Below are 26,738 nucleotides of genomic sequence, written 5' to 3'. Positions count from 1 at the left end.
TTCTAGGGCGCCCCCCCCCCCTACCATCTTTTCAAGGTGCATAGATACTTGTTACATTATTTGACGAGAGTGTCCCAGTAAAAGCCGGTATCGACCTATCATTTGTCTCTCTGTCAGCACCAAAAAGGTGTGAGTATTCAAGCCCGGATTTGACTGGCGGTCGAACTTACACGGTAGCCACATGGCGGCATCCTTACAGCCACAATCTTCAGCTATTACCAACCAAAATTGGAAATGTCTTTGAAAGACCAGCAACCGATATCCTCTAAAGAATCTGCTCTCTCCAGATCTGTGGACAGAAGAAAGCCGTCAAGTCCTCTAATCACAATTCTTACACTGAGCCGCAGTTATGTTTGCGCAACGGATCGTTGCAGTTTTTATGGCAACCCTTGCTACTGCATCGCTATCTCACCTTGAGCCAAAACTCAACAGGGATGGCTCGTCTTCTTGGGCTGGCAGCAACCTGTATTTCTTACACGGGCTGGATGCCGGGACCCAGTCAGCGTATATCGAGACGCTCGCTGGGTGGGGAGTCAAGGTGCTCCGACTCTGGGGTGAGCTCTTCATCCGAACTTCCTAGTGTGGTCCCACACGGCCCCTTGACAACGCGGCGTGCCCGTTCGCACGACGTTAATTCCTCGCAGCCAACTGGATCACCTTACGCACTTGTCTATCAGTCTGGCTGACCAACCTCCCCTTTTCTTGCATTAGTGACTGGGCTCCAAAGTGGCTGCATCAAAGGCAGTCCTGATGTGGCTGCGGTCCCTGACCTGGAAAGCACCGTTGGGGTCTATGACACGACCGTCCTGGACCAGCTGGATGCCACACTGAGCAGGCTGCACGCCAACGGGATCAAGGCCATCATCTCGCCGCACGACGCAGGTCACATCAACGGCGCCAACGGATGCGACGCCTACTGCAGGAAATACGGGAACCAGACCAACTTCTACACGTCGGCCGCCGGAGTTGCTGACTATGACGCCCGGCTGTCCGTCATCCTCAACCACGAAAGCCCCACCTTCGGCAAGAAGTGGAGCCAGCTGGACGAGGTCATCCTGGCGTTCGACGTGCAGAACGAGCCTATGATCAATGCGGTTCAGCTGCTGGAGGGCAACGACCCGGATGACTGGCTGTGCGGGCGGGCCGGCGTGCTGGAGGGCCTGATCGGCGACGACTCCCGGGTTCAGGTCGCGACTGGTGGCATCGGCGGGAGCCAGTACTGCTGTGACCACCAGTACAACGACCTAGACAAGGCGCTGCGCTGCGAGGCGTTCGACATTGTGAGTGTGCATGGATATATGAGCAAGGCGGCTGATTGGGCGTATTTCATCACGGGCGATGCCTCCATCCTGGAGAAGACAGAGGCTGCTGGCACTGGCCATAAGGTCATGATCGAGGAGTGGGGTGTTGCGGCAAGCTCCGAAGACGGGTTTGATGAACAGGTTGACGTGTTCAATAATGCCGGCGTGCCTTGGGTAAGTGCTCTATCTTCTTATCCGTCGTATTTCAAGGCACCTCTCCTAATTGTTGACCCATCTGCAGCTGTATTGGCAGGTGGTGCCTGGTAAGGACCAAAGCCAAGACGGAGCACCGGCAAGCTGCGGTTACGATGGATTTGAGATCGGGCTCAACAGCCCCAAAGGTGATGTTGCTGCAGCAGTCTGTGCGGCAGGTTCCACTGCTGCGTGGCAGGACTGGAGTGACTTGATATCCTAGAATATGAGGGTTGGTATGCTTGGGTGTAGGTAGCAAGCAAGTCCTGAAGAGAAAAAAGTGCAGTAATTGATGCGAAGCTACCCCTGTCTCCCGCATCATCAGCAAGTGACGTAGGGGTGCGGGAATGCAGGTACCTACACTCTTCCACACCTCTCCATGGCGGGAAGCCCCACCAAGCTTGGAAGTGGAAGCTCTGGAGCTGACGCCGCCCCGCCATCTCAAGCTCGCGGCATGACGTAGTGGCCACGAGCTCCCCTCCATATAACGAGCCAAACAACCACCTTGACCTCTACCCCTCTGCCCACCTTCCAAGCATCACAACCACGACTGCAGAAAACAACGAATTGACAACTGAAATCATCACAAATCTGACCATATCCCTCCTCTCAACACCAACACAACAACCCACAGCAACAATGACGAAGGGCGGCGCTACTCAGGTCAAGGTCCACTTCAAGGGTCAGGACGACGACTTCCTCGTCTTCGTCGACGACCTCGAGACCTACAAGAAGTGGCAGGAGGACAAGTCCGTTCCCCTGGCTCACTTCGTCTCTGCATTCAAGATCTTCGTGACGCACAAGTAAGTTGAGTTCCCCTCGATGGCCCTGGAACCCCACTCTCAACATTACCGGAGCTCATGCTGACCAACGCCTCCTTCTCTCCGCAAACAGCCAAGGCGCACAAGGAGCATACGACAGCGCGCCCAAGGGCCAGCTCGAGAACGAGTTCGGCACCAGCAACGAGGATGATGTCATCAAGGCCATCCTGGAGAAGGGTTCCGTGCAGGAGGCATCGGTAAGCCACCACCGCTATCCTATCCCTCCCTTGACCGGCAGTCGCTTGGCCGTGTTCAACACTTCCCTCCGCAGACAGCAATGGGCTGACCGGATTTCCCCTCAAACAAGATGCCCGAGCGACAGGGACCCAAGAACGACTCCAAGGGCCCCATGGTTGCTCACTGAGCCTCTCTCGAGGCTGGAAAGATACCCATTGACGTCACGAACACTGCTGGTTTAGCATTTGGAGGTTTAAGATGGACCATGATATCGGCGTTTTGGTAGTCTCAATAATCAAAAGTGTCCTGCCTCGTTAGGCAGTCCCCAAACAATTGGCTTTCCATGCACGTGTTCGTACAAGCTTGTAACATGCCCTGAATTGGCTTGCAGTGGACAATTGATGGCCTTGAGCTTTCTGATGGACGGCCTACAGTAGTTGTAGTTGTTTGCCCTGTCGATCCTGTGATGTGAATGACTCGCGTCCGTATTCCGGTACTGGACTTTAGCCTCACCTGCCCGATGCTGCGTGCCTGAAGACTGAAGGCAAAACATTGAGCAACTTCTCTCTCAGACCCCGCCCGCGTCAGGCCGTGACCACGTCATGATGCCAGGGCACCACCTCACCTTTGGGCACGGACTTATTGCTGCCGGTTCACCTCGGCATGAGCTGCCGGTGATCCCCAGTCCCATTGAGCCTGAACCCATTCATATACAGCAAACACGTGTGAAGGGTGCTTGGCCCGATTTCTGTATGTGACAGAATGGTAGTCAGGTCCTGAGGCCTACTCACTAAAAATTGAAGAGCTGCCCAGTGGTAAGTCGGCGTTTTCTAATGCCAAGCGTCGTGCCGCCCAGCACCAGATTTCTATGCTGCGTTGGGAGCAAAGCCAACGGCCAGCTGTGGCTGTGTCTGCCAATTCGAATGAGCCGTCAGACTCTTAAAGTCCAGCAGCACAATTTTGATGACCAATTCTTGACCGGGGGCCCTCCCTCTCTTGTTCAAATCAATTCACCACACAAGACTTCTGTCAAGGCCCAAGCGAGAAGTAGTGTCAAGGGGTTCTGCAATAAGAGGGTTGTATTCGGTTTCTAGTTGTTGTTAGATCCAATTAACGGTAAATGTATCGTGGCTGGATGGTTACACGATGGAGTTATTATAAATTTACTATAAATTAGTGAATTCATCGTAAATTCATTATAAAGACAATAAATTCATTATAAAACCGTAAATTTATTATATATGCATGAATAACACAATGATAAATGCCTTAGGCATTAATATCCATAGATTAAAAAACTAACCCTTGCCATTAGCTAACTTTAAAGGAAGAAGAATTAAGACATTATTATATTAACCATTAAAATTAATTATATATATAAGGATTCCATTATAAAGGAAGTATAAAATTTAATAATTAAGAGTTTTATTGCCTTAAGCTATACAAAATGGCTAATAAAAATAACCATAAAACTTAAAATACCTTCTTAACTAAGTTAAAAGAGTGGCGTAATTAAGATTATAAATTTAATCTTTAAGTTAAGATCTATAAACTTAAACATTATATTTATAATTAACTTAAACTCCTTTTAAAGCTATAAAAACCCAATATATGCCTTTAAAAGTATATTAAAATTATTATAACCGCTTAAGATACAATTTCTTAAACGATTAGCGGATTTAATATTAAATTAAATAATTTTAAAATTATTTAAGAAAAACGATAAGATTAATGGCTGCTTTCCAACCTTATTAATATTGATTTTAAAATATATAATTTTAACCTTTAAGGGTATAAATTAAAAGAATTAAAGTATACTAAGGAATAAATCGCTATTTAAAAGCTGCGTAAATAAGTGCTTTAAATAGTTACCTTGGATTATAAGTTAAATTACTGCTTGCTTAAAATTTTGCTTTGGTAGTGATATTTAAATTTATAATAAAGGTATAAACTATTATAAATAGATAATTAGCTATAAATAAGAGCTTTATATAAGAATACTTTAAAACCATTAAGGAATTTAAAAAAAACCTTAGTTTGAATTAATAAATAAAAATTTACTATGTTTAAAGCTACTTAATAAGGGATTGCTAAGGCAAGATAGATTATTATATGGATCCCTAATTTATTATAAGCTATATAAGGTATAATGTTTATATAAATAACTACTTTTTAGTAAATAAGAGAATAAGAAGTAGTAAATAGGAACCTTAAATTTTAAGAAGTTAAGAACCTTCTTTATAAGGAATTACAAGCTTTGGGTATATAATATAAACCTACTAAGATCATTAAAAAAGCATAGGTAATTACCTATAATGAGAAAAATAATCATAATAATAAAAAGGATGCTTATATTATTAAGGAAATAAGCTTATATTAAAGAGGCTTAACTAAACCCAGTTTATTATATAAATTTAGTTAATATTGCAATAAACGCCATTAATTTTAGGTATAAAACCTTAAAGAAATATGTGCAGCTTGCAATAAGAACCATGCCCTTGCTAATTGCTTTTATATATTTCCAGAGAAAGCGCTTTTATAATTTAAAAAGAGCTAAAGAATGGAAGAAAAGGTGCATAATGCCCTTGAAAATAATGCTAATCTTTAAGCCTAAGTTTAAGCTATTTAAGGCTTAAAATTTAAATTAAAATTTAAAACTTTAAGACTTATAAAGGAGGAGTTGGTATAAGAAATTAAAGATTAATTATTAAAATATTATATTATTAATGTAAAGGCTAGGGGAGCTTTTATTATGAATATTATAAAAGAATATTCTTTAAAGCACTTAGTAATATTAAACCCTATTAATATGATATTAATTATGAATATTAATGAGTAATTAGTGAATTTATGGCTAGCGACTTATGATAATTATATATAGTTAGGAGATTAATAACTATTGGTTATAGCATATGGAATGATGCTTATGTGAGTTGGAACCTTGGTTCTATATTTTGAAAATGTTGCCCTATGTTTATGAATTTTAACTACCCTTATCTTACTAAGGTAATTATGGAAGAAGAGGATGTTTTGGGATAATGAGCATGATTTAACTACTTTAAAATAATGAGATAAGTTAATTCTTTATTTATTTATTAATATTTATGGTTAATATGTTATTAAATATTAATTTAAAACTACTTAAAGTTTCTTTAATATATGGAGAAAGAAATATATAATGTTTATTAAGAAAAGGCTACTTATAAGCGAAGCCATTATTTAGCATGGATGATTAGGTTATTCGGGACTAAAAGCCTTAGAATACTTGGTAAATTTATCTTAGGGGGTGCGAATTTATGGACCTATTATTATAGAGTGCAAAGTATGCGCTCTTGCCAAAATTATGCAGTAAATCTGTTGATCGCTAAGGGAGATTTGCGAATAAATAGGTAAGAGAATTGTAATAGATTTTTATAATTATAAAGAAGGAATCCACAGCTATATATTATAATTTTTGCTAATATATAAAGTTATTAAATTTATTTAGGATTACTACCTTATAAGTTAAGATAGCAATATATTATATAATATAATTAAATCTTTTTATAGCATAATGGAAATTTAACATAAAATAAAGATTAAAATAATTAAGTATAATAAAGAAATTTTTAGCTATAAATAAGCAGTAAAGGAATTCCTAAAGTTAAAATATATTAAAATTAAGCCCTTAGCATTAAATATATAAGCTTAAAATAATAATGCCAAGCGCTTAGGGGGTATAATTAAAAAAAAGATGCAAGCAATGCAAATAAGCTTAAAGCTCCCACACTTTTTATAGTTAGAAATTAAATATATAACAGTATATCTTAATAATCAAACACTAATATACAGCTTAAATTAGCAAACATTATACTTTAAATTCCATAAAACAATTGCTAAATAAATAAGTATCCCATAATTAGATTTAAAACTAAATTAAACTTACTTATATATCTTTAGCTATAAAGCATATGCCATGATATTAAATGCTTAACTAAAGAAAAGACAATATTAACAACTAAAGCCACGAGCATAAATTAAATATTTTATAAGCTATTATTTCTTAAATATTTATTAAATATAAATTCCCTTTATTAGGAAAATTATTAATATAAAAAACATAATCTTTAATGAATATAAAGTGTTTAATAATAAATAGGAAGGTTTTAAAGATAAACTCCTTATTATAAATATTAAGCATTTCACAAAATAGATAAAAGAATATGCCCTTTTAAAAAATAATAAAATATCAAATCTAAAAGAAAAAGATTTGTTTAAAAATAATTCCTTAAAAGAAACCTTAAAGAAAGGTTGGTTTACGATGAATCGCGAAAGTAATATTAATAAAGAAGGAGTTTTAAAAGGAAATGTAAAGGATGCCTAAAAAAGGCGGTTTGCGGCGGATTAAGAAAACGGCGCCTATATGGATATAAAATTTAAAGTGCTCCCTATATCGCCGCAAACTCTTTTATTAGCACTTTTGGCTTATGCCATTTAAATACGGTTGGATAAAGAGATTTTATTAAAATGGTGAATTTATTATAAATATATTATAGCAATTTGCATTTATAACCAGCATTAAAGCTGCCCTAATAGCTAAATTAAATAAGAAGATATTAAATAAGGCATAAATTAAGAAATGCCTTTATTAAGGGGTAAAATTACATAGGAATAATTTCCCCAAGCCATTAAGATAGCATAAAGATTTAAAGAATTATCCATTTAAATATTTATTTAAATAAGTAGAAGCTAATTATTTATAAAGCTATATTAAAATGAGATCATGGATTGAAATTTAGAAATAAAATCCTTATATAGCAGGAAAATAAGTCTTAAATTATATATAGGTATATATATATAAGTTTAATAAATATGGAATTTTTTAAAAATATAAGGCCTATTTAGTTATTTAAGGAAATTAGTAAATAAAAGGATAAATATAAGAAACCTATGCTGCAATCTTGGCAGGCCAATCCTTTTGCATATTAATAGCGGTGGCGGCGAAATTTGATTTTAAATTTATATAATATAATATTATAAATGCATTTATTTATGCTTTAATTAATTAAGATATTTTTATATGGATGCTATATGGATATTAACGAAGAGGAACTATCTTATTATTAAATAAGGCGCTATATAGCCTTTAGATTTTATTATTGCTATGGTAAAAAGAGTTTATAAAGACCTTGGCTTAATATGAATATTGGTAAATATTATATAAGCTATGCTGCTATATAAAGAAGGGCGTTATTATTTTCTTTTATATAGATAATATTATTATTGCATATTAAAAGAATCGTTAAAAATAAGTAAATAAGCTAAAATAATAACTTTAAGAGAAGTATAAGATTATTAAAGGAAATCTAGTTTAGTGGTTTTTCGGCATAGAAATCATTCAAGACCGTGAAAATCGCTAGATTTAGCTAGCTTAAATTGCATACATTAAGAAGATTGCTAAATTAGCTAATAAAATAAATATTTTCCATAAGATTTCCATGACTCTTAAAGAGCTATTATTGAGTACTACCGCTGCCTTGAAAGCTAAAGTTTACTTATATTAAAAGAAGATTGATTTGCTATTATTCACCGCTATATTTATATGATTAAACATTGCTTTTGCTATATTACGGCTAGCGCAATTCCTAATTAATCTAAGTTAAAAATACCATAACGCTACCGATAAAGTGCTGTTATATCTCTTGTATATTAAGCATCTTGCCTTGTATTTTTAAAATTTAGAGGGATTTACTATTGCAAGTAATGCTTTTTTCGCTGATAATTCCCTAGATAAAAAGAGCTTATAAGCATTTGCTATGAAACTATTTAAAGGACTTATTAAATAAAAAGTTAATAAGCAAGATATGGTTATAATATTTATCATGGAAGCCAAACTATTAGCCCTAGCGTAAGTAGCAAAAGAAATACTGTTTATTAGCCGGCTTCTTATTAAGCTATTTATTAAATTAAATGATAAAATAATTAAAATTAAGTGCAATAACACCTAAACCATTAAGCTGGTAAACTTTAAAATTACTATGCTTAAAACTAAATTACAATATATGAATATTTATAATTACTAGTTATGATAAGAAGTATAAAATGAGAAAATTACGGTGGAATATATACCATTAGCATAAATAATCGCAAATGGATTAATAAAGGCGCTGCTAATTAGGAAATGGAAAGGATTTCTTTAATAATTTAATATACAGGATATTAAGAATAGTTTATATAAGGGAATATTAATAGAAGATACATTTATTTAACGATAGTTAGCAGTGGAAAATGGGTAAGAAGTCCAGACTTTTAGTGCTTACTTACCTAAGGGGGTATGTTAGATTTAATTAATGGTAAATATATTATAGCTGGATGGTTATATAGTAGAGTTACCATAAATTCATTATAAATTAGTAAATTTATCGTAAATTTATTATAAAGACGGTAAATTTATTATAAAACTATAAATTCACCGTATATGCATAAGTAATATAGTGGTAAATGCCTTAGGTATTAATATTTATGGGTTAAAAAACCAGCCCTTATTATTAGCTAGCTTTAGAGGAAGAAGAATTAAGATATTATTACGTTAATTATTAGAATTGACTATATATATAAGGATTCCACCATAAAGGAGGTGTAGAATTTAATAGTTGTAATTCTATTTAAGTTTATGCCAAAGGGCCGAGGGGCCGAGGACTACCTATTAATGCCCATAAGGAGTTTATATGATGCTCTTTCCTTACAATCTACCCCCTTTAAAAAATAGCAGCGCCCTCGCAGCTAATAAATAATTTCAAGAAATGCATTTAATAAATTAATTATCCTATATTTTATCTTTTAAGCAAAGTATTAAGCTTAAATTATCTCTATCTTCCTTACAATCTTTATTTCCATTTTTTAAAGCGTTAAAGTTATTTTAAGGTTTATTTTATAATTTATTATATTCTTTATAATTAACTGCTTTTGCATTTTTACCTAATTTAAAGTTATTTATAAAAAGTTTTAACTTAAAAGTATATTTATTATTAAGTAATTTAATAATAATATTTATAATATTTTAAATGGCAAGGAAGATATTAAATTTATTTATAATTATTTTAATAAATAAAGTATAATAGCTACCTTTTAAGATATTAATTTATTTATTCTTCTTAGTTAATTAATTTTTTAAGCTAATAATATATATAATGTTAAAGTTAAGTTGCATTTAAAATAAATTCCGTTAAATATTTAATTTAATGTTTTTTAATTATAATTTTGCAATTTAGGCTTGCTATTTATTAACTTTAATAGCAAATTTAATGTTTTCCATTTTATATTACTTATATTTTTGCTATTTTATTAAAGGTAAAAGCGCTATTAATAAGGAATATAAATAAATATTAGCGTGTTTTATTATAAGTAAGGAAGATAGCATAAATTAATAAGTTATTGCATTATTAATAAAAGATATAATAAATTATAAGGATATATTAAACTTTATCTTCTTTAGGTTGCGTTGCAAACTTGCTATAAGCATTATATTAAATTTTTTTTAATTGGTTTTTTTTAATAAATTATATTCTTTAATTTAAGATAATATAATAAAGATATTAAAATCACTATTAAAGAAATAATTATTAAGGGAAGGTAGTTTTTTAAGTAGGTTTTCTTTAATTTCATTATATATAGATTTAGCGGCTTTAGCATTTTTATTAAAATCGCTTTTACTTAAGAATCCTTTAAATTTAAATTAAGATTTAGCTTAAAAAAAAAGTATTATAATTTATTATATTAAATAAGTATTATAAAGAATATAGTAAAATTAAGGCTTTTTTAGTTAGTTAATTTATCTTTATATTTACGTAAAAAAGATATTAACTAAATTTTTTATTAGCAATATCCTGTAATTCATTATAAATATATATTTATTACTTATATTCCTTTTTCTTATGCCTTTTAATAAATTGCGGGAGCTTTTTATTATATTTTTACTCTTATATTAAATGGATAAAGGTAAGGAAATTCATAACCTTATTAAGTTTATTAATTTTAACCCTATTAAAATTAAGAATTATTTATAATATAGTATGCAAGTCTTTTGCAATAATCATTAAGCTAACTTAATTATCTTAATATATAATGTTGTTAATGTTTTTAATTTAGGGCTTTGGATTTTAAAAAAAATTTATAACTTAGCGCTTTGCTTTAAATTTACGCCATTTAAGTTTATTTTTAAATAGCTTTTTACTCTTATCTCCTTTTATCATTACCATTAATAATAGGCTTAAATTATAAGGCCATCTTAAGTATATCTTTTATTAAATAAAAATAAATAAAAAAATAAAAAAAAGGAAGAAGTTTATAATTCCTAAAAGAAAACCAAAATTATGCTTTAAGTAATGCTATATTTATTTCATTTTTTCATTTAAAGTTTTTAAACAAATATCATTATAAGTTATTATAGCAATTATTAATAGCAATTATTAATAATAATTACTATATTAAGTTTATAATAAATAATTATTTATAGGTAAATTCATTAAGCAGCAATTATGCATTAAATCCTAATTATAGCAAGGTTATTTATTCTTAAAATTTAGGTCTTAATCCAACATATTTAATAAAATATTTTATATCCTTTAATCCTAAGTATTATTAATTAATTATACGCTTTATATAATCTTTAATTTAAATAAGTTTAATTTAAGGTATATCTTAATTAAACAAATTTAAAGAGTATGGCTTAAGGTAATTAATAAAAACAACATCATACTTTAACTTTTATATATATGGAAAGTTAAGTTAATATGTAAAACGGCCAATTCTTTCCATAACTTTAAAAAGGCTTGCATATTATAATTTATATTTATAATTAACATCTTATAAAATTCCATATTCTTTATATAATTAAAATAATACTTATGCTTTAACTTTAAAGAATTATATAAAATATTATTTATTAAAGTATACTTTTATTATTATTACCGCAAGTACCAGGGCATTATATATATGAATACAGCTTTAAGGAAGATTTAATAGTTAATAAGGCACTTAATTTGCAATAATATTTAAAACATTATTTAAAATAAAGCCTTTAATAATTTCATTTAAGGAAGTCCTAATTGCTTAAGATTTGCTATTATAATATTTAAATTATATTTATAGCAAAATATCCAATTATTTTCATAAATCATTAAGGCCATAAATAAAGTAGCAAAGCGTAGATTTAATAATCTATATTATCCTTTTTAACTAGCCGTTAATTTATAAATAGTACGTAGTTATATAAAGCAGCTTTATTTTAAATAATTTCTATATTAATAATTAAATGCTTAATAAGAATTTAGGGTTTTAGTTTAAAAAGATAACTTTTAAATAGCTTTAATTACTTTAAAGCAAGTATTATAGCAAAAAAAAGGCCCATTTTATAGCTTTTCATATTAATTTTTTAAGCACTAGCAATAAGTCCTTTAAGAATTTATAAATTATTAAAAGGATATAATCATAGCCTTTTATTAAGGGAAATTTAAAAATAAAGTCCATTATAATCCAATAATATAAATATAATGGGCTAAGTAATGATTATAAGCTCCCATAAGCTTTATATCTTTTAATATTAAAAACTTAGCAATTAAAGCAATAGCAAGTAAATTTACATAGCTTAAAATATAGTTTTTTAATGCAAAAAGGCTAAAGGAATTCGCTAAGTTAAGCATAATTATAATAACTACTTATATAAGTAAGTTTTAAGATTTTAATTATATATAATTAAGGAATATAAAGATAAAAAGTTTTATCTTTATTTAATATTTTTTAAATAAGGCTAAAGCGAATTTTAAATAAAAGGATAGCTTTATTTTTACAAAAAGCATTATTTCGCTATATTATATCCAAAATTCTTGCCCATTAAGGGTTTATTTAATAACTATTTTAAAGGCGCTTATAAAAGTCAGGAAACATTTTAATATGCACATTTTTATTTTATAAATTTAATTTTAAAGGTATTATAAAGGCTATTAAACACATTTTTAAGAAAAACAATTAATATTCATCTTAATTATTCAAGAAAACATCCAATCCACTATCTTTAGTTAACAGCAACACATTTAATAACGATATATGCAATAATGCATTTAGCATAACATTTTCTCTTCTTAATTTATATAATAAATTAATTTTAAAGGCGCTAATATATTTAAGGGCATAAATTAATTTCTTATTATCTATTAAGGCTATAATAAAGTTAATAATATTAAGTTATTTAAAAAGGGCGAGAATTGCTAAGTAATTTATGCAAATCATAAGATAATGCTTAGTAATATTAATTCAATATTAATATTTTTTAAGTACCTATATATAGCCAAGAAGTTTCATTTTTATAACCTAATATCGGCATTTTATAGAGAATAAAGTACGGCTAAGGTATATAATTATTTTAATTAAAGTTTATAATGGGTATATAATAACACAGCTATCTTTTATAAGTTTCCTTACAGCTAAGTTCGCTATATGGTAAACTTATACTTTAATTTTAAACATAGATATATTAAAATTAATAAATAAATGCCTTTTTAAATTAAAATATACAACGGATATAAACTTAATTAAGTCTTATTTTATAATATTAAAGGCAGCTTTCTTTGCATTGCTAAGTAAGGCAAATATAATTCATTTTATTTAATTCTCTTAAGCTGTTTTACCCTTTAGCTTTATTAAGGCATTTAATTAATGGAAATTTATCTTTCATTATTTAAAAGGCTTAATCTTTATTATAAAACGCAAAATATTATATCTTATATAACCTGCAAGGCTAATAAAATATTTTAAATCCTTTAATAAGTAGGGAAATTCCAAGGCTTTAACAGCCTTTAAGCATTCTTTAATTATAAAGAAGCTAAAAGAATTAATATAATGGCTAAGCATAATAGCTATTAATACTGCAAAATAAGATTTTTTTAAGCCCATTAAAATATTCTTTTATTGCAATTAATTAAAAACTAAATAAATATTATTAATATAATTTTGCAAAAAGCCATTCATAGCAATAACTATATTATTAATATATGCTTTAATAAATATATCTTTAAAAAGCCAATTTATTTATTATTATATATAAGCTAGGCTGCTATAATATCCCATAATAGCGCAATTAAATATAAATTATTCACAAGCTATTATAATAATAAATATCCATTAAGATTTAAAATAAATTCATTATTAATAAAAGAAAGCAATAACATTGAAAACCATGATATATTTTACATTTATAATCTTTAAGAAAATTTAATCCTAGCTTTTCATAAGGTATATATTAAGAATTTAACATACGGTTTAATTCTTAAATATTAATTACTATACAACCTTTTTAAGTATTATTTAGCATAATTTGCTAAATAATAAATATAAAGAAAGAAAAGGGAATGAATTAAATTATTTATTTAATTTTTTTAGCAGCTTATAATTTATTTAAAGTTTTATTAACAACCTTAGCATTCTTTAAAGTTATAAAGTAAACTTTATATTTTTTTAAAATTATATCTTGCTAATTTTACCTAAGGCAAACCTTAAGCCATTTATTTTATAAAGCTTTGGCTTAACCTTTATTTTTAAAGATATTTATATTTTTATTAAGAAAACTTAAAAGCTTATCTTAATTAATAAAGTTTAGGTTGGAAAATATATTAATGCTTATTAAGGTATATATTTAAAAGTTATTTAACGGCATTATTTTTAAATATTAAGAATTTAAGGATTTATAAAAGGCTATGAATATAGCCTTATTATTTTTATTAATGGCATAAATTTAGCATTGCGGGTTTAAAGAATATAAGTATCTTATAAATATTTTATTAAGTATAATAATAGGCTTATTTATTTTATTCTTAATAATTACATAAGCTAGATGGATATTTATAAGGAAAGCATAAGCGCTAAATTGGGTTAATGCAAAGGTAAACATTAAGTTTTAAATATCATTAGTATGCAAGTAATATTTAATGGAAAGATAAATAGCTAATTTAAATAATATAATAATATATTGCATGGTAAATACCCTAGCCTTTACCAAGTGGCTATAATTTTTTATTTTCATGGGAATTTAAATATAGCAGGAGTTAATATTAACGTATCCTTTTAAATTAATAATATTAAAACCCTTTAATTCCATAGCATTCATGCTAATAAGCATATTAACCTTTAAGTCTTTAACTATAAAGACTTTGCAAGTAAATAAAGCAATTACTGCAATTCCGCGGTTAATATATTTTCCTAGGAATTATAATGGCATAAGTATATAATTATATAACTTATAAATTTTTATTTTAAGTTTGCGTAATTATAGCAAAGATACGCATTTATAAATTGGTAGAAAGGAATAATTTTATTATAATTATTATTTATCTGCTATTATTTAATTATAACCAATATTACTGCAAATATTTAACGATAATTTAAATGGCAATTAAATAAAAAAATGCAAATAAGTTTAAAAGCAAAAATTAAATCCTATTCCAAGTTTTAAGTTAACCTTTATTAATAATTAAATTATCTTTACACCCCTTATAATATTTAATGAAATATTAAGGCCTTTTAGTTTTTTACTAGCTACTTTAGGGCATTTTTTAATATGCTGTTTAAGCCTTAATTATTTAGTAGGCTAATAATCTCCGCCTTAGCTGCAAAAGCCATTAATATTTATCTTTATTAAGGCTAAAGCTTTTTAAAATAAATAGAGTAAATATAATTTATTAGCAAATTATTGCTATGAAAATACTTAATGCAATAACGGCAAATAGATAGTAATAATGCTAATATGCTAAAAAAGGCAATGTTTAGGTAATTATTATAGTTATTAATGGGAAACGCTTCCTTAAAGGGATAATTAAAAGCCTTAGCGGCTATATTTATAAAGAACTTTTTATTTAAAACTTCCTTAATTAAAGGTAATTAATATATGGGCGTATTAAATTGCTTTATAAAGTCTGTAAACTCGCTATAATAAGCCTAATGGGGTTAATTTCATTAATATAGTTTAACAGTAAATAGAGCTTACGGGGCGGGCAGGCAATGATTTTCTGGGATAAGCTATTATCGGTAATCTTTTGGCTATAGCTATTATTAAGTGGGTTATTGCTACTTATCCTATTATTAATGCCATGCGATATATTAATTTAGTAATAGCTAAGATTAATTATATTTAGCATTTTAAATTTAGCCTTAATTAGCTAATTAAACCGATAGTTAAAATTAATTTTAAGTTTAATTAGCTATATATAGTTAATTATATTGCAAAAAAGCTTAAAGTAGCTGCGCTTAAAAGCATTGCTATAATTGCCATTGCTAAGGCTATAAAGGTAGATATTATAAGGCATAAAGAACATTTAACTTGCCTTTATAGGCAAATATAAGTTAATAAGAATAAATAATATTTTAAGCAAATAAATATTATTATTAAGCTAGGTTAAGAATTATACTTTCGTGATTTTAAACATTATTTAAAAAGCTTTTTAATATTATCGCTTTATTAAATTTTTAAAGTTTAAACTTAATTTTAAGAGCAAGTAATTTAAATGCAGCAATTAGCTATATAAAAAGCTTTATATTGCAAGCCTTTACATTTATAATAATAATTTAAAAAATAAAGTAATATCTTATTTCTTTATAACTTAATAAAAAGATAAGTAATTTATTTTAAAATTGGCCATAATATTTAAGAAGAACTTAGCGAAACGTAATTTTAACTTATTATAAATTACTTAAATTATCACTATTTTAAGCAGCTAGTAATTATTATTAATTAAGATATAAAAGTGCTATTTAAATGCATCCTTTAAAAGATATTAAGACTAAACTTAATAAATATTATTTATAAAATAAACTTATTTAATATACTTTAAATGCTTAATAAAATAAAAGATATTAAAATACTTTATAATCTTTTTATTAAATTAAATACCTAAATTAATATGCTTATAAAGGCAAAAATAGCTAATATCCGCTAGCTAAATGCTAAAACATTTATTAACGCTATTTTACATAGGCTTAGCTTAAATATAGATTTAAGAAATTAATGCATTTATAAACATTATAGCAATTAAATATGCAAAATTTTAGTTTTGCTAATTATAAAGCTATGCTATTACTTATATAATAAGGTTAGCGGTATCTTTAGCCATAAATAATGCTATATTATTATTATTAAATTCAAGGCCTTTTAATTTCATTTTATCATTCCTCTTTAAACGTAAAAGAAAGCTAAAATCTTAATTATATATTAATATAAGCGGTATATTTTTAAGGGAAACTCTTAAAGATAATGGCAAACTTAATAAATTTATTATTTAATAATGCTTAAGTATTTAAGGAAATTACATTTTAATTAATACATATAATAAATCACCAAAAAGCAGCATTTAGCTAATTAAAAAAGCGGCTTAAGAATTAAACATTAAAAAGAATCCAAGCAGTAAGAGCGCCCATTAATAAGCAAGAAATATAAAAAAGCTTTTTTACTTTATTAATTAATTCTGCGGCTAATAAATTTCGCCTTAAGGAATTAAATTATTTTTATTAAAGGTAGGCTGTAAAAAATAAGCATATTTAAGCTTATTATTCTAAATCTTTATAATATATAAAGACCTAAATAGGTAATAAAATTATAAAAGCTATTAAGCATGCAATTATTTAAGTTTAACTATAAAGTTTTATAAAGCTATATAATTAAATAATTTAAATAAATAAGTATTAAGATGGTTATGCAAAAGCAAAGTAAGTAATTAAAAATTAATAATAAATCTATAGTAATACTTTTATTATCTTATTAAACAAGGCTATGTTTATAGTGGTTATCGGCTGGCATTTAATTCCCGTTATTCAAGCCAAGTTATTAAGGAGTTCTGTAATAAGAGGGTTATATTCAGTTTCTAGTTATGATTTTGTCTAAGTTTGTGCCGAAGGGCCGAGGGGCTGAGGACTACTTATCAATGCCTATAAGGGGTCTGTACGGTGCTCCTTCCTTACAAGTAGCGTGGCCACAGACGAAACCTGGAAGAAGTCTGGGCGGGACTGGGGAGGCGGGCGAACCCTATCGATAGAGACGGCATGACAGAGGGGGGGGGGGGCACAGCCAGCCAGCCAGCCAGCATTTGTCAATCCCCTGGAAGAGGACCCATATAATTCCCGTCCCGATAGCATGAATAAGTATCCGACTGCACGGACATTTGCATACTCCCGCATGCGGCATGAGGCTCAAAAAAACTCAACAACATACGAACTCATGACCTGTGCGCACATAGACTCTGCAGACACACTCTCTCAGTTTTAGGGGTGCCGGCGGTCAGCCGGCAGGCGAGCCAGGTGCGGAAGGGCAGGGGTAGGCAAAGGATGGATGAATGTTGGACAAGAATTATGTCAGCCTTCTTAGCGCCAGGGCACCCGTTTCGTACCAGTTTCGCATGCGGGAGGCTGGTACAAGCCTCCCTCTCCTTGCGGGAGGGTCGACCGCCGGCGGCGGCGACGCCTAAACGTGCTGGCCCTTGACCTTGTGCTGCCTAGCCTGCCGCGTGTCAAAATACACAGGTCCTGAAACGGGAGGAACCGTGGGTGCGTTGGCAAAAGGGGGAACCACTCTACCACTGTCGACCCGCCCCGTCCCATCTCTTCAGATGGCAAACTCTGGTAGCGCTGCTAGTCGCCTCTCTGGAGCCCCCAATTCGTCTAATCAATCCACCCAGCGGCTCACTCGAGTTAAATCTGTGGACGGCAGTGAGAGGAACGCTAAAATTCCATGATGAATTTGACGTGAGCCTCACCCGCTGTACCAGTCAAGGTGGGCTCAAATCATGCTAATAATGAAATAATAAGACCTCCTCTGTTGGTCGTGAACATCCCCGTCGTGATGGTGACTGATGTCGTGATGAAAAATGGGTATTTCCTGGCGTGCCTCCTGCCCGTCCCTAATCATTTGCGCCCATGAGGTCGTCCCAGCTTGTCCAAAGCCCCTGTGCCGCCATCGCGGTAAATTTCCGATAACGAAGTCTGCTGTTGCTGAGCAGTATCTCAGCGTCAAGTTCCCCATTGGAACGGCTGACCCCGTATCTCTCTCGTGATGACGGGGTTTGCCGGTGACCGAGTCGATGGCTGTATCGTGTGGGACGGACTCGGATTTATGAATTGTCTACGCCGATTGAGCTCCACCGCCTCGTTTTGGTAGTGTCCATGGCTTGGCACATATAACCTGTGTACTCGGTCAGTCTCCGTGTCCTCGTGTAGCTGATGGAGTCCAAACATACCTCGCCCTCAGAAAATGCCCAGAATTCAACGACCATGGCGACCAGATAGTACAAGGCGGCGTTTGTCCCTTGGTACGTCAAGACGGCGGCAAGTGCTGCAAGGGGCAGGAAAGCTAGGCGAGCCTCCAAGCTTCGGTGGATTGCCGTGCCGGCGATGAACGATAGTGGCCATTCCCATGCCATCACCCATATCCCCATCACTAGATTGATAATCTGGAGCGTCGGAAAGGGCTTCACGGCCGCATCCAGGGTCTTGGTGGCGAAGTCCCAGAAAATCTTGGGCCAGAAAAATGCCTCGATTGCCGCAGCGATCTGGTCTGAGAGAAATATCAGCGCATGCCCAATGAAACAAGCAATTTGTCGCGTCGAGCGGGGTGGTTGAACTCACAAGCTCCGGCAGTGAGGATGATGAGCCTCGCCCAGTGGTTCTTAATAAGTCTTCCCATCGTGGATTCGTAAACGTTGCAACTTCCCCAGGAATATTGCCTCCGCTCCCAAGCTCTTTCTGCCTAACTCGTCCAAGATTGCTCTGCCTAACTCGTCCAAGATTGCTCTGCCTCGTGGTACTGATCGGTGGTTGTTGTATATGTCTTTGCAAGCTGAGATCGGATACGCTCCAATTCGGATTAGAACGAGAGAAATTGGACCCGCTCAACAAAGTCCTCCACGGCACCAGCGTCGACTGTCGATATTATTACAAGTGAATAAGTAAGGAGAGACGAGTGACCGGACTCGCTCTGTAGGGATGATGTGCAGGTTGTCGATATGAAAGAAGGCTATCGACAAACTGTTGCCACACTATCGAAAGGGAAGGAAGGAACAGGTGCAAGATGTGTGAGACGATGAGCGGCCACCGGGGCCAAGCAAGACTATATTGCCTGGTCTTGGTATGCCGAGTGGTCTATGCCCTGTGGGCACAAGCCCGGCCCGAAGGGTGTGTATCAGTTGTCTTTGGGAACCGACTGGGGAGGGTATCGAATGTTTCTGGCTTGATGCTGGTACGTCTTCGTCGGAGGCCCAGGTTCTTGAGATCCGGTCTATGATGACGGCTGGCATCCGAGCAACATTAAGCTTGATCGACACAGACCTAGGAGGTGGAGACGATGGCTTATGAACGGTATCATCAAGGGGTTTGGTCCACGCCTTGTGGCCAGAAGTGGAGTGAACGCCCTCTCTGTGGTGATGGGATGGCGTTGTTTGATGCTCGCGGCGAAGCCAAGGTAGGTCAGTCGAGATGAGGTCAACAGTGCGCTTTCGCCGGTACGAGGCAGGGCTTGAGGCTCCTTCGCATTGATATGGGGTTGAAGATCAGACAAGACGGAGGTCTGAGGCAGGGGAAGCTAGATGTTTGAGGCAGGGTCGACCTTTTTGGCATGTAAGAGAGCTCGCTTGATCTTCGCGGGTGCGGGACATGCAGGTTTAAGAGTGACATGAGAAAGTGCGGGTCAAGACGTATGAGGAGGCCTATGCATGCAAGTACCACGGGTACGTGCCAGGGCCAAGGAAGAGTGCAGGGAGGGACACGGATGGGAGTCCACTCGCAGGGGTGTACTGCACTACGCATGTACATCGATTATTTTCGAGTGGGCAAGAGGTACAAGGGCATTATTTCTCGTGGTGAGAGGCCCCGCGCCAAACGAGACGTAGTTTGACTCGTCCGAGTCTCATCAACGTCAAGCCACGGCCACGGCCGCTTCGAAGAGCTTGTATCGGAGACCGTCCCAGAGACCGCCACTTGGGACCCATTTCTGGAGGATTCTGATGAGCACGCAGCGGCTACACTACTCGTGAGCCTTGAGGATCTCTGCCACCTGACCTCCAGCGGCAAGTACCTCGCGAGTCTGCCGAGCAACGGTGAGGCGATGCTCGACGGCGGAGAGGGGCTGGAGGAGCTGGAGGAGGCCGTGATGGTCTTGCCTGCCCAGCCCCACAGGCGAGAACCATGCGATTTGTATGCAAGAGGCCCAATCAGCAAGGCAGCTGGTTCTCCAAGAGACGGCATCAGCCTCGGCGGCAACGCACACCTCGGAACCATTGGGGACTGGGAGGGGAGACGACGGTTATTGCGGTGGGAAATCTGATGTGCAAGACGAGCGGCAAAGGTCTTCGTCTGAGGTGATTGGCAGAACATCAGATAGCGTGCAGTGTAGCACGGCGCGTAGAGACGGGGGAACAGTCCAATCAGGCCCCTGCCCGGCCAGGGGCCAGGACCAGCCCCTGCTGCGAGGCTGCAAGCTGGGTTCAGGGGTCTCGCCCTGGCAACCCTGGACATGCCGTTGCTTGAGGGGTCGTTCCAGGTTACTCTCGTGCTTCACGTGTGCGGTTGCCGAGCGACAGCAGTCGAGGCACAATGGGGACCATGGAGCATGGTCCTGGAAGGGGAAGGGACGCCGCATGCATGCAGGCAGCCACACCGTGATGCTTTGCCAATACTTGGAAGTACTCCTTGCCTGTTCGGGCCATTTTTGCCAGCTCATGGGGCTGGACCTCGCCAGGCCATGTCGGCAGGTCGTTCTCGTCACTGTCACGGAGTGGTAGTGGGTGATCATTGCGGCCTGCTGTCCACGAGTGCCGACGACTTCAACCTCGCGAGTGTTGTATCCTCTCTCGAGCCTCTGTTGCGTTCGGCCTTTTCCAACTGCACTGTGACCCACAATTGACTGCGCACATGCTATCGTCTGCCAGCTCGCTGGGTGGCCCTGGTGTCGCCTCGGTGTCGCAACCGGCGTCGGGACGAGACGCCTCAAGACGCTTCGGAACCAGAGCCACCATGATAAATGACGCCCAAGGTGCTGCATTCCAGACGTTGAATCCCTTTCAATTTGGCCGTCTCACCAAGGCGTCTCGCTAGTGCACGTCGGCTGCTGTGCGGGGAGTTGGAGAGAGCGGTTGAGGCTCGTCTCGTCCGGGCTCCCGTCCAAGGCTGCGGTAGTGGCTCGACGCCACTGAGGAGTTCATCAGACATAGATCTAGAGTTGAAAGATCAGTCGTCCCATGATTGATGCGATAGTCTGCTAAGCCCTTTTCAGGCGCCAGGCTTCATGCGACAGACGATCAGACAGATAGCTGTTTCGCCGAGACCAGCACTGGGAGGCTGAGGCAGAGGCCGTTTTAGGAGACTCAAAGAGTGCGCCTCCAACGCTTTGGGCCCATTTCGAGGATAAAGTTGGGTCTGACAGGTCGGCCGACCAATTGGTAGCGGGGTGCCCCGAAACAGGGGACGCTAGTTCGGATCCTCCCAGAGCCGCACTGCCTGAGACTCTCCCCTACACAGCAAAGTCGCGTTCCATACTTGGCCACGCGGCAAGGTACATAGCTGGGTAGAGTAGAGCAGTGCTCAGCATGTCCAGCAGTGATGTGACAGGATACCAGGCTCTTCCCTGTGGTCAGGTAACGTCTCGTCCTCGTCCCGTCGAGGACGAGCCGTGCAGGCATGCAAGTCGGGGGCACAGCGAACTGTGGGTCAGGGCAAGAGCACACATGCTTTGCGTCTAGAAAACCGTCCATTGTTCTTTGGATTTTGCAGCTCGGATCACTTCAGCCCAAGAGTCCCGAGATGGCCCTGGACGCCTCAAAGTAAATCTGCACCGTTCGAACTTTCGATCCCACCAGGCGCAGGTCGGACGGAAACATTATTCGTCCTGATCTTGTTTGGACCATTTTGCAAGTGAGAGGGCCGACGCAGCGATCACTCATGAGATCGAACGAAAAGCCACACGCTCTGAACGAAGTCGACCGATGCTATGTTAGCCTTGTGGACTCATGACCTGACTTGAAGGGACTTTCTATCGCTGGGCGGTCAGAAGCCCAGCAGCGGGCCTCTGCCCTATTTTGGCCGCAGAATCCAGGCCAAGCAGTCTGCCGGCGGTGACCGGATGCCGATCACCAAGGCCGCAAGAAGCTCTGTGCGGTCGTAGCGACGGCGGGAGATAAAGTTAGAGTTCACAAAGTCTCGGCTGATTAGCAGCAGAAGCAGCAGCAGCAGCAGCCAGCAGAACGTCGAACGTGGCAGCTTGGCAGAGCGCAGCGGCTTGCAGAGCAAGATCTGAAAAGGGCCTGCCAGTCAATGACTTGTTCCCCACCTCGATCGGGGTCCACTATGCACAGGCCTAGCCAATGCCAACCCAGTCCAGCGCTTGCACCACGATGCCAATTGGTATTTCGGACGGGTGTGGGCCGGGACGGCGACCCGCTCCATGGTGGGCACACCAGCCTCGCTGGAGCGACCAATCAGCTCAGCAGACTGTGCCTTCACTTCCACCTCCCTGCCCGACCTTGATCTGCGAGACGCATCGTGACATCCGTGGTCACCGCATATCTTGCCCCTAAGTGGCCAATTGATGCCGGTGAGCCTGGCAGACTATTTGATTCCAAGCAATCTATAAATGGGAGCATTCTTGGACCCCAAATCCGAGTAGGACCATTCAACATGCTGCCGCGCTGTGCCGTCTCTTATCGGTTCGCAATTCGATGCTCGGACAACGACAGTGAATGTCGCGTTCCGGCCATCAATCTTTATCGCAAGCTCTGGGTCCATAAGGGCGCTAGACTGGAGCAGTCGCATGATGCCACCCGGTGGACCGATGTGAACGACGGCACGCGGGGGACCGTCTTAGATCTCACAGTTTGGACCGGAAAAGTCATGAACCGGTTAACCGAGGTCCTTTACAACCCCTCTTGCAGTCTCATCGACGCGGCTGGATGGAGCAGGCTATCGTCGTGTGTTCGAGTCAAACTGCATATCAACACTCGATGGGGTCGACTTCTGCAAGGTGGTCAGCCGCTCCTATTCTTGTCAACACTTGGGATAGCCGGTTCGACAGAGCGAGACGATGCCCAAACAGCTATCTGCATTCATCCGTCGGGCCGTGCCGGAATGTGTTCTTGAAGGCGAGGTGTCCGCATCGAATGCTCCAGTTTTGATTAACGTCTGGCGGCCGCCAAAATATTTTCATGTCTCAACGTCCGGTGGGTATGAGTTCACAAGATGTCTCAAGGAAATCTCTTGGTGTCGACATCTCTTTCCCTCAATTCACTGGCCTCAGCTCAAGCTTTTCAACTGGGATTGTGTAGTATGCACCTTGGTAGGTATCTATACGCACGCATACACGCATACACGGAGGAATTGGGAGGGAAGCTTGAACATGTGGGCGGTAGCCCTATCTTTCTTGTTATCTGTCCCTGCCCGATGTTTTCCGCTCTCTCGAGTGACACCCCTATCTGGTCTCCGGTCACTTGGTGTGGGAGGCTTGTATTTGAATATTGTCTTCGCCGGGACGGCCTCTACGAGGCCGGGGTTGAGCCAACGAGAGGAGTTTGCAAGTGACGATTGCCTATCAGTTCAGTGGGACAAAAAAGCAACAAGTTCCAGTCTTGCAGTGTATCTCGGCAAAAGGCCCGGGTGAAATGAGCTGTCCCCTGGCTCAACTCAATCACAGCAGATACTCGTGTGTCCAGAACAAGATGACCCGCCGTGCTTCCTCTTGGTCGAGGTATTCTGCGAGATCCAATTGCCCAGTCTCAGTGGCTGTCATGTTGGCTAGGTTTGCAAACCCCATTGTCAGATCTGTAAGGACGTTGGTTGTGTGCTCGCGCAATGGAGGCGAGAGGCCGCTGTAGGGAAGGAGCGTCTGCATGGCTCCCATGCTTTGAGAGGGGGCAGAATTCTGTTGAGAAGCGCTGCCTTGGAGTAATGAACGATGGAATCTGTGGAGAGTGTCTGGCAGACTCTCGATGTTTCGGAGCGGAAGGAGCGGGATATCGAATCTATCGACGAGCCTTGTAGTAGAATTCTGTGAGTTTGTGCCTCCAAGACAGACAATCATTTAAGAGCAAGACGTTTACTCAATCTGGAACTGCAAGAAAGAGGACTGATCGCCACCTTCTTCTACTAGCCATATGATGGCAGCTTCGTTCCCACCGGACTGGTTCTCGAGTCGCTCGATGCGCTGTCGTCTGGCAGTTGGATCCTGATCGGCCGGTGACAGAAGAAGGAAGCGCAGATACCGTGTTCCAGGTGCGCCAGGGCTGGGCAGTGGCAGGTTGACATCGTGAGTATCGAGCTTGCTCTCTAACGTATCCAATGGTCGGTTAGCACGCGCTTGCCAGAAAATAGCGGTTTGGGATGCCTTGGATCCTATACACACCTCTGAATTTGGGATTTTTATTCTGAAGCAGACGATGAACAACAGGTGCCCATTCCTTGCGCCTCCGTAGCGAGGTACAGAACATTGTGCGCTCAAATCTGTTGGAACCGGCCAAGACTGGAACGGACTGCCACGACACTCAGCGGGCTCGGTGCATGGGGGACCAAAGTAGGCAAGAAACTCGATTTTGGTGAGGAGTTTTATTTGCATTGAAGAGAGGCGATAACAAGGAGGGGGATTCTGTCTAGTACTAGATCCCTTCCATCCCAGAGGTCTTTCGCAGTGAGAGAGGGGTGGTGTTAGGACTCTGGTATCGCAAGCTTTTTCTGGGGGAAGGCAGAAGCCCGAACAGCATAGGCACTGTCGAGCCTTCCCAGGGCTCAGTAGTGATCATGCTCCTTCCCCACAAGTTGAACCCACCGTCACGCTTGTCCCTTCCTCGGTGATTCCTGCTGACTGCCCCGGTACGTGTGTATCGTACAGTTTATCTACAAGCTTGTGGTGGTCATGATGCGAGCTTCGCAAGCCGCCAACCCTATTTGAGAAGCTTGCATTTCGCCTGCCGCTTCCCTGGAATCGTGGGTAGGAGTCCCGTAGGTACCCGGAGCGGGCGAGGCTCATATTGCTGGTGTGGGTGACGGAAGTAAAGGCTGCTTGGTCTTGGGGTCTTTGTAGTTCCGCAGTACCTCCTCCAGCTGTTGTATCCTACTCTGCTGTCGCCTCTCCTCCTCCTCATGATCCTTTTCTCTGAGCTGCAGCTCCTCGAAGCGCTTGTTCAGCTCCTCGATCATCTCCTTGTTCTTGTCCGGTTTGATCGATGAGCGCCAGGTCTCGTAGAGGATCAGGGCCGTGGCAACGAGGAGAATAAAGCCATCTCCTATGACATCTGCGAACAGATCGACAGCTTTTCCCTCGGGCAGGGGCTTGAACCGCCGTTTCCATACGCTGGTTCTCAGGGGGTTCCTCCACTGGCTGGCACCCTCCGCCGTTGACCCGTACTTGGCCTTCAATTGCTCTTCCTTCTCCACCTGCTCCTTTGTCTTGACAGTTGGTGCCTCAGCCTTCTCCTTGGCTTTCCGTTCCGCATCCACGTCTCGTAATAACGCTACGGACAGTCTCATGTTAAGCTGGTGAATCTTCTGGCCGTATCTGGCAGCGAACGCGCGAAACTGAGGGTGGTCATGGGCTTGTGACTTGATCCGGTTCTGCGTTCCCGATCAGTCAGACTAATTCGGCTCGAAGGGATCGCTGTCAACGGGCGGACTGACGGCTCCATATTTGGACACATGTCGGACGAACAAAGAAGCAAGCTTGAACAGCGGAAGAGGCACCATTGTGTACGGGAGGGCCGGAGGAGCACAATTCACGGCCGGGAGCGCGTAACGGGGCCAATATCGAGGCAGTCCGGACCGGCCGTTGAGGAAGCTAAGCTGGCAACGACGCGACGCCAACAGCAACCAGTGCAACGCGCTTGGCTGTCGGAAAGCAGACCGCAGACAGTAGAATAGAAGTCTCAACGTCCCCCACGGAGCAGAGTTGGTAGATTCATTCGTTCACGATCGACAAATCTTGAAGTCCCGCCCATGCGTTCAAGTGTTGATAAGGGCCAATCGACGTCGTTTTGCTGACTATCCACCCTTCTGGGTACCGAAGTACCGTAGCGTCTCCAATAGGCAGTGGAACAGCCGCCCTCCAATGAACCTTGGTGGGCGCTGGGGGAGCTCCCCAACTGCCCAGCCTGTTGGCCGCGGGGAGGTACCTAGCTGCCTAGTTCTGGCTGCAGGGTACCAAAATAACAACAGGCACTGTGTCGGACCCCACAGTGGGTCTTTGCCGCCCCTGCAAGGC

At 38.1% G+C, this 26,738-nt stretch overlaps 5 protein-coding genes across 5 annotated transcripts; 2 read left to right on the top strand and 3 right to left on the bottom strand.

Annotated features, from left to right (window-relative positions):
- Positions 1-349: 349 nt before the first annotated feature.
- INS49_008305 (uncharacterized protein) lies at positions 350-2,678 on the top strand (the record flags this gene model as incomplete). The annotated part of the gene is made up of 6 exons (XM_043169049.1): positions 350-554; positions 712-1,475; positions 1,543-1,642; positions 1,957-2,296; positions 2,388-2,511; positions 2,622-2,678. The coding sequence occupies 6 exons, from the start codon at positions 350-352 to the stop codon at positions 2,676-2,678; spliced, it is 1,590 nt and encodes a 529-aa protein (XP_043026729.1).
- Positions 2,679-18,629: 15,951 nt separating this feature from the next.
- On the bottom strand, positions 18,630-19,190 carry INS49_008304 (uncharacterized protein; the record flags this gene model as incomplete). The annotated part of the gene is made up of 3 exons (XM_043169048.1): positions 18,630-18,689; positions 18,745-19,061; positions 19,133-19,190. 3 exons carry the CDS (start codon positions 19,188-19,190, stop codon positions 18,630-18,632), a joined length of 435 nt encoding a protein of 144 aa, XP_043026728.1.
- Positions 19,191-20,088: 898 nt separating this feature from the next.
- Positions 20,089-20,825, top strand: INS49_008303 (uncharacterized protein; the record flags this gene model as incomplete). Its single annotated transcript, XM_043169047.1, has 3 exons — positions 20,089-20,119; positions 20,184-20,229; positions 20,423-20,825. 3 exons carry the CDS (start codon positions 20,089-20,091, stop codon positions 20,823-20,825), a joined length of 480 nt encoding a protein of 159 aa, XP_043026727.1.
- A 3,351-nt stretch (positions 20,826-24,176) lies between these two features.
- Positions 24,177-24,975, bottom strand: INS49_008302 (uncharacterized protein; the record flags this gene model as incomplete). Its single annotated transcript, XM_043169046.1, has 3 exons — positions 24,177-24,522; positions 24,589-24,814; positions 24,891-24,975. The coding sequence occupies 3 exons, from the start codon at positions 24,973-24,975 to the stop codon at positions 24,177-24,179; spliced, it is 657 nt and encodes a 218-aa protein (XP_043026726.1).
- A 532-nt stretch (positions 24,976-25,507) lies between these two features.
- INS49_008301 (uncharacterized protein) lies at positions 25,508-26,224 on the bottom strand (the record flags this gene model as incomplete). The annotated part of the gene is made up of 2 exons (XM_043169045.1): positions 25,508-26,095; positions 26,159-26,224. The coding sequence occupies 2 exons, from the start codon at positions 26,222-26,224 to the stop codon at positions 25,508-25,510; spliced, it is 654 nt and encodes a 217-aa protein (XP_043026725.1).
- Between the last annotated feature and the right edge of the window lie 514 nt (positions 26,225-26,738).

Source organism: Diaporthe citri (genome assembly GCF_014595645.1).
Source record: "Diaporthe citri strain NFHF-8-4 chromosome Unknown scaffold_3, whole genome shotgun sequence".
Taxonomy (NCBI): domain Eukaryota; kingdom Fungi; phylum Ascomycota; class Sordariomycetes; order Diaporthales; family Diaporthaceae; genus Diaporthe; species Diaporthe citri.
Note: the sequence above shows the minus strand (reverse complement) of the source record. Positions and strands in the feature narration are given on the sequence as shown.